General features: G+C 41.1%; 1 protein-coding gene across 1 annotated transcript in view; it reads left to right on the top strand.

Moving 5' to 3' along the window:
* ube2e2 (ubiquitin-conjugating enzyme E2E 2) overlaps positions 1–11318 on the top strand; it is a 23824-nt gene that overhangs the window by 8419 nt on the left and 4087 nt on the right. Inside the window, exon 4 of the mRNA XM_010778617.1 lies at positions 9445–9577. Within this exon, the coding sequence (XP_010776919.1) occupies positions 9445–9577 (133 nt within the window). The remainder of the gene's footprint in view (positions 1–9444; positions 9578–11318) is intronic.

The raw sequence follows: 11318 nt of genomic DNA, 5'->3' as shown, positions 1-11318 counted from the left end.
GTCATTTTTGTTTTGTAACATTGAATAAATTCTTTTTAAAAAGTATTTAAAAAAAAAAAAAAAAAAAATCCCGATTCCCGATTTTTTTCCTCCCGATTCCGATCTTTTGAAAATCACGTGATCGGCTCCGATCCCCGATCACGTGATCGGATCGGGACACCTCTACTTGAAATGTATAGTCAATATGATTCTAGAGCATTACAATATATCACCTTTAAACAGGGCTGCAGCTAAATCTCCATTATGGTTTTATCAAATAGTTGCTTAGTTGACAATGTCAAAATAGGGTCACATTTCTATTCAGAATTCTGAGTGACACTTTCAAAGGTTTTGTTTGTCTGACCAGCAATCCAAACCCAGAGCTATTTAGAAAAGATCTTATGAATATTCTTTCTTTGCTTAGATGAAACAAGGAGTAAAAGATGTGTTGGTTAAAGAGAAAAAGGACCCTCTTTTGCAATGTAACAGGCAGCAGTACACCGCTTGGAGTACTAAGGTGTTATGTAGTAATTCACTGTAAATATATGATATCTTAGATAAATATAAGTGCCCTCAAAAGAACAGTAAGACTGGATTATTTTTGATTTGTTACGGCCCCCATTCCCCCTTGTGCACCTTTTTGACACATCTGCTGAAAACAATTTCCTACCTGAGCAAACCAGTCTGCCCTCATCGTTTTTTCTCCTCACACAAAGTTGAGTGTAGAAGAAATAAATGTGCTCCTATGGAACGCCGGTAACATACGCTCTCCCTCTGACACCAGAGTTTAATGTATCCTTAATGTTTTCCACCGCGGCAGTTGTTTGACAGCAAACACTGCCTGCCTTGATTCATGTCTGTCATTGAATTCTCAATGTCCTCATTTGTGAGGTAGTTTTCTGGCAAACATTTTTCCACAACGTTATTAATGGGTTTGCAGGGAAGCCGAGCAAGAAGCAAGTGGACATTATGCGGCGTAGTGTTGCTATTACACTGCCAGTTTCAGAGAAGCAGTTCAAGTCGTTCAGAAAGACTAAATGGTAATCTGACACGAAAGCAAACGGAAGACTCTTTTGGCAACAGAGGAAATACAGTAACTCGCAAGTAAACAGTTTGGATGAGATCATATCAATCCTCCTGAGAGACCTCCAAACCTGATAGATTTCCCCCTGTAGTCACAAATCATAGCTCCTGCCAGGACGCTTCAAAGTGTCTTGATGACATGCAGTCTGGAAGAGGAAATGTTAACACTCTTGTTGTAAATGATGAAATGAATATAAAGCGATGAATTACATCCTAAGGAAATGCCCTTTTCCCTGTGCTGATTTGTTTAACCTGCAGCTAAAAAGTCCTGTTCCATTCGTCTACCTGCAGACCTGAGGGCTAATATGGTGTCAGGGGAAAAGACCAGCGGAGGATTGGCTGCACAGCAGATCTGGCAGCTCCTTCTGATCACTGACCTTTTGGTAATAAGTCCATTCCCTCGGCCGAAAGCCAAATGTCTGCCAGAGGACTTTTGTGGAAGCAGGATGAATAGAGTCTCTAATTATGGCTGAATAGACTTTGGTGCAGGACTGTACAATTAAACATATTAACATCATACTCTGGACTCGTTTAGTTTATGATATGCAACAGGCTGCAGTTTAGTCTTGAAGGCAAAACAGTCTTTTAGGCAGTTTCCTTTCCTGAAGCCGTGTTCCTTCGAATCGCTGGACTGCGCACCAATTTGCATGTCAGCACAAAATCTAGCCTGTTTTATTCAAGCGAGCACATTTTTATAATTACCCTTCAACAAGACACACATACCCACTTTATTCTTTTCATTTCTTGCTAAAAGGATTTTGAAAATGCTGCTCTCCACATCAACTGTCTGTGATAGATATCTCAGACAATGTGCTATTTAAATGTTTTTATTTCCTGCCCAATTGCCCATCTTTGGTTTAAGAGTCATGAGTCTCTCATTATACCCAGCTTCTTCAGCCTCTTTTAATATTAGTTGTGTATTTTGGCCTGGCCTGCAATGCTTTGTTGGCTAAGTGATATTTTTATGACTCATGATGTTGTGCTGTTTTTTTTTATGCAAAGCCTGTGTGTTGTGGAAATGCTATATGCTCTGCATTATTCATCTTCAGCCACAGGCAAACATTTGCAGAGCATCAGACGCTGGCTGCCTGTAACAGCTCAGATGCGGAGAAGAAAATGCTTACCGCACCAAAAACCGGTTTGTTCCTCAAGGATCTTGCTGAATTATAAAAGATAAAAAAGAAACCAATCCCCAGCTTTTATTTAGGGTTTGTTTGTGTGACATTAAACCTCAATGAGGACAAACTTCCTGAGTGAAAGGCCATACTTCCTTATTTCAATACTGACTGCTGTTTAGATTGATTCAGCCCAGCATGCGAGGTTGCCCTCCTGTGAGAACAAAATGGTGCTATTCCCTTCAAATCTAAAAAACATGCCACCACCTACTCAACCATTTCCCCAATTGCTGGATAAGCCATCCGGTCAGTAATTGCAGTACTCATTGTACACATGAACAATAAAAGGCTTGATTAAAAAACAAACCATGTCATTTGAGACAATAAAGAGAAAAGAACAGAGGAAGGAGGTGTCACCTCGGCCGTTGAGCTGCACAGTAATTGGTCTTGGGGCTCTTTCACGGGCGGGGGGGGAAAGAAGATTGCTTCATTAAAGTTCCTCTTCTGATAACCGCAGCAGCCCCACTGACCGAAAAGAAGATCCTAACTGAATGACGGTGCCATTAGGATAAAAAGGGCCCGTGGGGAACCAACTGGAATGGTGAATAATGCAGATAATGGCTTTATTTGTGCATGATGGTATTCACAAGCTCCCAAACATACTGATTCACATTCAATTACTGGTTTACTTGTTTACTGGTGCACTTTTTGGCTCAGGCAGCTATTTACCTGCTCCCGTCAACAGCTCGCTGTGTGACCGGCTGCTTTGGGAACACACTGGAGGGTTTCTCTCACCTTTTCATTTCATTTCAAACCTTTTATTTATGCAGGTGAATCTCATTGATCTCTTTTTCAAGGGTGACCTGCTGCAAGTAGGTTCCACATGAATACATATAAACATAACAGAAAAACAAAAAGGACATCATACAGCATATTTACAGCGACTACAGTTTACATAGCTAATAACATTTACAGGTTCCAACAGTTTTGATTTTGTTATGTTAAAGTGATATTTTATCTATTTGATTTATTTATTCAGTGTAACCTTGTCTTATAGTATCTAACTCTTTGGACTTGAAAGCTTGCTGCAATATGTTTGCAATTTCTTCGATTCATTCGGGTAACATTGGATTCCAACAGGGACCAGTTGTTGTTCTTTTCATACCACTTGCCGCATGTGTCCATCTATATGCTCTGTATGTTCCAACCACTGTCATTTGTATTATCTTATACTCTGCTGACAAAGTGCTTAACAATTTGTATTTTACAAAGCGCGATGACAATAAAGATTAGAGCTGTGCATCCGTCAGTGCAGCCTTTGGAGATTATTGTCATAGAAATGTCTTCCTGTTAAGAAATCGATACCAGCATCTGCTGCCAAAGGTGGCATACAAATGTATTTGACCGGGTGTGAATGTTCCTTTAGATAAAAGGTTTTACTTGTTGGTTGTCTTTTTTTTATGAGGAAATACATTTCACAAATAATAATAATAATAATATATTTAATTTGTTAGCGCTTTTACAGGTGCTCAAAGACGCTTTACAGATAATAGTGAAGAAAGAAAGAAAAGAGAAGAAAGGAACAACAAATAAATATATAGTTAAAGTTAAAGTCAAATAATACAAAAACAATCACACATGAAAAGCCAGATTGAAGAGGTGAGTTTTTGAGAGTTTTTTGAAGGTGGTGAGGTCGGTGCAGTCTCTGATGGGTTGTGGGAGTGAGTTCCAGAGGGAGGGGGCAGCGACGGAGAAGGCTCTGTCCCCCCAGGTCCGGTGATTGGTGCGGGTGGGGATGGATAGGAGGTTGGCTTCTGATGAGCGGAGGCAGCGGCCCAACATCATCTTTTCAAAAGCCTGTGAGTTACAGAGCTAGTTTATTATAACTGGACAATAAGAAGAAAAAAAACCTCCTCTGCATTTTCTTGCGTTCTTCAGTCTACTGTGACTGCTGCCTCTGCGTTCAGTCTGGATCTAACAAGACTCCTCTTTGAAGTCTTTGAAGTCTTTGCAGTGAGCTCTACGGAGCGGTTTCTTTGACAGCGGACAGGCCACTGTAAATTGTTTGTCTAAATGAAGGTTTCCCTGAGACTCTTATTACTTCCCCACTCATTTTAGGTAAACAAGAGTGTTTGTTCATGCTGTTTACCTACAACTGGGCTTTTGACTCCCGCCTGTTTTTATACTGCTTGCTCTCAGTGTTGTCTTTGATGTAGGAACTTGAGTTTATTCCGCTGTGTCATTGTAATCTGCTTATCATTGAGTGGATGCTAAATTCCCCAATTGAAATGAGAAATCCATTTTTGCCTATTTTATGAATCCCTGTAAATTTGCTCAGAGTAGACCAATTTATCTTATTAATTTAATGATGAGCGTCTCAGACCTGTCCCGTGAGTACATGGCTTTTATCCACTTAACCCCAGGCCCGATGCCTTTGGAAATTGGCTCGAGGTGAAGAGAGAGGTTAGAGATTTTGCGAAGATTAGTGCAGCTCTCATGCCGCTAGATAAAGGTTATCTTTTGCATTGGCACCAATCTGCAGATTACCCTGCCTATTAAATAAAGCAATGTGGATGATTTAAATGGGCACCCCGGTCCCAAACACTGCACGGGGTAGGAAAGGTCATTCAATATATATGGAAATGATTACTGTTGTCTGTGAATATGGCTACAGCTTGGATAGGTTTCAGGAATGAGAATGAAAGGTAACGATTACAAAGTAGGTCTGTGGTAAAGTGTCCCTTTTTTATATTTAAAAAAGGTTTCCTTATTCCACCTCTTCTGCAAACTGTCTCAATGCAGTCTGAAGTTTTCAGTCTCAGTTTCAAGGTGTTCAATCTTACTCAGCCTTGTGTGCGATGATGAGTCTTTGTTGAGGTGAATCACTGAGCAAGGTCAGTGTGGGATTACTCGCTTCCTCACAGGTTCTACAAACAAGTCTATGACTGAAACATGGTGATACTACGTTGACTACGTTTAGTGAAGGACCTGCACTAGTGTTTCTATTTAAAGGTCCCCTATTATTCTCTTTTTCATCAATATATTAAAGGTCTCAGATATAAACAAAACATGTCTCTGAAGTGTTCGGCTCCAAATACCAAACAGATCATTGCAGCGCGCCCATAATCCCCCTCTGTTTCAGCCCTGTTTCAAAAGTGCTGATCCGTGTCTGTTACTTTAGATGAAAATAAGGAGCCCCTCCCCACGCCCCTCTGAGAGATATTTGATTAAAAAGAACACAATGGTGCTCTAGGAGGAGATTCAGGTGATAAGGTGTGGGGTGGGGGGTGGTTACCTTGGTTGGTCATTGGCTAATGGTTACACAATCCATAAAATCATTATGACATCATAAAGTGGCCAGAATCTGATCAGCTCATTTTCAGACAGGTTTTTACATAAATGGATCAGAACAAAAAGGGAGGGGGTCTTTGTTCCTGAAACGTTAAGCATCTCTTTACACAGAGGGGACACATGTTTATGTATAAAAGACATGAAAAGAGGATTTTGCATAATAGGTGACCTTTAAAATAGAAATAAGAGGAACTGTGAGGGAAAAAACCTCACAGAAAGAGAGCGGTGTGAATCTGTGGTTGGACTCTATTTTGGTGCCCCGTTGAAAAGGAAGCAGCCCAGCTGTCAGAGTGGATTCCTACATGAGCGTAATCTCTGAGGACAGCGCAGTGGCAAGACTCTCACGGACACCCGCACACTAATGTATCCCAGACTCTTGAAACAAATGACCTAAATACTCACTGAATCAAGGCATTTGGCTGACAGAGCAGATGTAGTGTTACTTACACAGAGGTTAGTATTATTACAGCCTCCAACAAAGCCCATAAGCAGCACTGTTACACCAGTTAACGTCATGTATTTGTGCTGAGCACATCGGTCTGCTCCAAGAGAAGATTGTTTTTCCGTAGAGAGAGGGGGGGAAAAGACAGGAGTGACACAGAATATTCATCTGACTCACTTTCAATTTCAGGGCTTTGTGTTAGATTGTTTTTCTTAACGACTTCCCATTGATTCAATGCTCCGATATTTCAAAGCCAAATGAGGTCTTTGCAGCAGTGCGGGACAAGACAGACAGTTGCTCTTGTGGAATTAAAATTCATATAATGCTTTAATTAGCCAATGATTACTGTGAATTGAGTTTGTCAGTTGTAGTGCGTAATATTCTGCATAGCTATTAACCAGGGTCAAGGGATCATCAGCTATTTAGCTCCTGTCATTAAGCATGCATTAATTAAAGACTGGCGAACGCTTCCCATGCGAACACTCAGTGATCCTGCAACGCTGCGTTTTGACTCGAGCTTCTCTCACACCACTCACCTCTGCTAAAACTAATGGCCAAGCAAGAGACTGTCAGATCCTGAATGAGCTGGCCCTCAACCAGATGCAACAAAGCACCACAGGAACGCCCAGGCCCGCGGGGGGAGGAGGTCTCCAAGCAACAGCCAGCGGTGGCATGCACATTCAGCTATTGACTTAGCCTTTATCCACAGCCCTTGTGTGGTTGTCAGATCCCCTACAGCAATCTCTCTGCTGAGCGAGGGCCTCTGCCATGCCCGCTCATCTCTATCCTTCCATCATGTCGAAGTTATTATCACGGCTACAAACTCATCAGCCTCACAAGGGAGCGAGCACCTGCTTCTGTGAGAGATGTATGGAAATGCAATAGCCAGCCGTCTCTTGACTGTTGTGTCAGGGAAGCGTTGGAATAGTGTTGCGGTAATGGAAGTGTTACCTTGAGGTGTGTGTTTGTGGCACAGAAGTGTATACACCTAGGGGAGATTGCTTCAGCGTGAAGAGAATAAGCTGTGTATGTGATTCTGTCAACACAGGAAATGTTGAAAGTAATGTGTTGAGGGTTGACGAGGGCTCACAACAAGTTCAGCAGATATTTGTCAATTAGTCAGGGGCACACCGCCTAATTACAAGCCAAACAGGAATTGCTTGAAATGATTATGTTTATACAATATGTCGTCCGACCACATCTGAAGTGTTTATAGCTGTTCTAAGCAGCCAAAATCAAAGACCGGGTGAAAAGGCGGTAGTCAAAGACAGCAATGAGACGTGATACTCATTCAAATATAGGATTATGGTGTGGACTTTAAGGCAATCTTTCCTTCATACTCTCTTATATATATTCAACAACTGCCAGAAGTGATTTTGTGAAGAGTTAAAATATAGACCATGGGAGAGAAGTTTAATCTTTGCGTCCACACATCACATCTGCACGCCTGGCCGTTTGTAAAATTGAATTATACTTATGCTTTAAGGCTGCCTGTTCTCAGCAGGCATTCACAGAGTAAATGTTAGGTGGTGTTTCAGATGCATTGCAAACCCAGAGACTGTATTTTACAATTGTTGTGAAGGTACCCAAGGGTAATCTCTTGTATCTTCCGTCAAGGCAGTCACAAACGTATTTGTCTTTCAGATTTGGGTTATGGTAATTATATTAAAAGTATCAATCGCATCAATTGCTCCTTGGCTCTAAGTAAAATATTCATTCATCTGAAAAGGGCTTATAAATATTAATAATAACAATAACAATGCAGTTTGACGATTTCATTAGTTTGTCAGGGAACTCCTCTCACTATTTGAACTAACATTTCCTCAGTCAACAACAGCCTTTCAAGTAGGTCATTTATTGAACACAAATGTATTTTGGCAACCCGACGTCAAATCTCCAATCCCAGCAAAGGCATGATGGAAATATTGAATCCCTCTGCTTTAATTTAACTTTTATTAAATAACACAACAGAGGAATGTAGGAACAGCTGAATATGACCACCAGTTGTACTGCGGTTCACCCTCACTTTATATTGTTATGACAGGCTTTCCAAGCACAAGTAACTGCTGGCTATCACATGTCCACATCTGTCTCTGTGTGGCTATAAATCCTTGTATTTTGAGGTCATTTCCTGTAGATGGTTCAGATCTTTTTTTGCTCTCTCCGACCAAAATGCAACACAGTTTTGTTTGTTCCTGCCTAACGAATATTGTTATAATGTGAAAACACTATTTTACACTCCATTTGACAGCTTATACAGCAAACACCCTCAATGTGTTTGGTGGAAGTGATCAATTACTGCAGTACCAATTTAAATATTAGGTGTACAAAGTACTCCATATGCACAAACAATACCCTGTGTGGGCCCTTTACATTATTTGCTTTTGTTATTCTATTTTACTCTTACAAAAAATATTCTCTTTGTGCCTGGAACAACAAGTCTAGATTGGCGACGTCCTTATCGCCAGTGTATTCTTGAAGTAATTCCCCAGAGAAGAAGTAATCATAATTGGCTAATTAAAGAAGGCTTAAGAGAGGGGCAGTGTGGAAGAGTGGCAAAGTAGATTAGTGGAAATTTGCATGTGCTGATACTGAAAGAAGAAGGAAATGTCTAAAGTCTTACTTCTATTTATGGAGGATGATCTGTATTTTCGAGGGTATGCTTGGAGCCAGATGCTGCTTTTTAACAGTTTGCTGTTTGAGGTTATTTCACAGGAGATCTCTGTCTGAGATTATTGGTCTGAATAAAATAAATACAACCGCCTTTAGTGAAAGCAAACCCTGTGTGTGGGGAAGTTAGCTTACACACATTTGTAAGCACATCTGCCAGTAAGCTAAAGGTTGGCGATAAACACCATCCCTGGTAATTACATGAAATCATAGCGATTGTTCATTGTCCCGGGCTTTGTGATCTGGACATTGTCCTGGTCTCTTCATGGCTCTGTGCCAGCTCAGGGTCTTACCACAAACAACAATGGGGGAGGGAGCCCTTAATATGGAAATGGCATTAATTACTGAGCCTATACAACAGATGTGACCTTCAGCATAAATACTCATCTCATTATTAGAAAAACTCTTGAATATCAAATCATGTTTGCTCTTGTTGGCCTGTAAATATATTATTTTGCTCAAGACTTTCTTTCGATCCTTATTGAATTCCCAGTTATACGTTTTTAACTGGTTCACCGGCTTCAGTCACTCCAAACAGCAAGTAATGTTTCCTCCTTATCAACATTTTTTAAAAGATAATCTTAATCCTACTAAAATAGCCTTGAACTGAAAACCCTCAAACCTCCACGGCTTTAGCATTCCCTAAATCTCCATCATTAACTTGTCAGAAGCCGGCATTTACCGCCTGAGCTGCTCCTTCCCCCAAATCTCTGTCAGCCCTCTGGCAGTTAGAACACCAGGCTGTGGAGTCCAATGCTCTGTGCTGATTAACATATTAACGCAGCTTTTGTTTCAATTTTCTAGCGCTGGCCCCAAAGGAGACAACATCTATGAGTGGAGGTCGACCATCCTGGGACCGCCGGGCTCCGTGTACGAGGGAGGCGTCTTCTTCCTGGACATCGCCTTCACACCTGACTACCCCTTCAAACCCCCCAAGGTCAGCAGCAGCCAGTAGACATAACTGTGAAGATGTTTGAGTAGAGGACCAAGTATCAACATCCTGCACAGGGCCGAGAAACGCAATTTTGAATGATCTGAAAAATCTATGAAATGAAATTGTATTTACATTGCCCATTAGCACAAATTACACATTTATTTCAGGGGGCTTTCCAGTGTCTACAGCATAAGACCCCCTCTGTCTTTCCCAGCAGACAAAACTACTCTCACAAAAAGAGAACCCACAATTCATCGGGGGAAAATGGAAGAAGCCTAAATGAGAGCAACAGAGCAGGGATCCCTACTCGAGGACGAATAGATGTACAATAGATGTTGGGTGTATAGATAAAAAAAGATACAGCATAGATAACCCAAATAATAATGGAACAGTATCAATGTAGATGTCATAAAAACTTAAAAGTGCCTACACATATAACATACTTTATTGTCATTTATCGGCCCGATAATTATCGGTCCGATATTAGGAATTATGACGTCATCCCAATAAACCCGATAAAAGTATTAATAGCCCCGATAATATACAATATATCTTTTGGGTAAAAAAAAAAGAAAAAAATATTGCGGTGTGGGTGGATTGGGATGAGGGGCGCTTGTTTTTCACTCGGCTCCTCCCGTTTTGCCAGTACTGTGGTATTAGTGGTTTAGGAAGAGGGGAGTTTTTCACAAATCCAGCGCTCCCTAACTCATGCCTGGCTGTGACGTAAATGGTGTGCGGCCGTGAAGCCAGGACAGTAAACAAACATGTCGTCGGTAGTATGGGACTATTTCAAAGTTTCAGAGTTAGATAGTTCGCTTGCTATTTGTATTAACAAATGCAATGCAGAAGTTCCACGAGGAGGGAAAAAGGCAACGAGCTATANCTCCGTGGTGTCCGTTCGGTCGAGTCTCAGTACTTTATTGTCTATTATTCGGCCCGGACTAATTAATCGGTCCGGACTATTAAGGTAAGTTAATTAGTACGTACGTACACCTAACCTAAACCGAACCGTAAAAGTAATTAATTAGACCCGACCGTAATATACAATATATCTTTAGGTTAAAAAAGAAAAAAATATTGCGGTGTGGGTGGATTGGGATGAGGGGCGCTTGTTTTTCACTCGGCTCCTCCCGTTTTGCCAGTACTGTGGTATTAGTGGTTTAGGAAGAGGGGAGTTTTTCACAAATCCAGCGCTCCCTAACTCATGCCTGGCTGTGACGTAAATGGTGTGCGGCCGTGAAGCCAGGACAGTAAACAAACATGTCGTCGGTAGTATGGGACTATTTCAAAGTTTCAGAGTTAGATAGTTCGCTTGCTATTTGTATTAACAAATGCAATGCAGAAGTTCCACGAGGAGGGAAAAAGGCAACGAGCTATAATACTTCCAACCTGATTAGTCACCTGAAACATCGCCATCGCTACGATGGTGTGTTAAAAGCGTACGAAGACGCCTGCGCTGCTAAACTAGCGGCAAAACCAAAGCCAGCTGCAAAGGCACCGGGGCTTTTACCTATCGACGAGGCTTTTGAAAAAGGGAAGAAGTTTGCCAGAGATGACCCAACCCCCACCTACTAGTCTTTTTTTTTACCACCAGGCGTGCAAAAACTACAGGTCCATTTAATATATATACAGGACTGTCTCAGAAAATTAGAATATTGTGATAAAGTTCTTTATTTTCTGTAATGCAATTTAAAAAAACAAAAATGTCATACATTCTGGATTCATTACAAATCAACTGAAATAT

The sequence above is a fragment of the Notothenia coriiceps genome, unplaced genomic scaffold (genome assembly GCF_000735185.1).
Source record: "Notothenia coriiceps isolate Sejong01 unplaced genomic scaffold, NC01 NC01_scaffold00000339, whole genome shotgun sequence".
In the NCBI taxonomy this organism is placed as follows: domain Eukaryota; kingdom Metazoa; phylum Chordata; class Actinopteri; order Perciformes; family Nototheniidae; genus Notothenia; species Notothenia coriiceps.
This window is presented reverse-complemented; position numbering and strand designations above follow the sequence as displayed.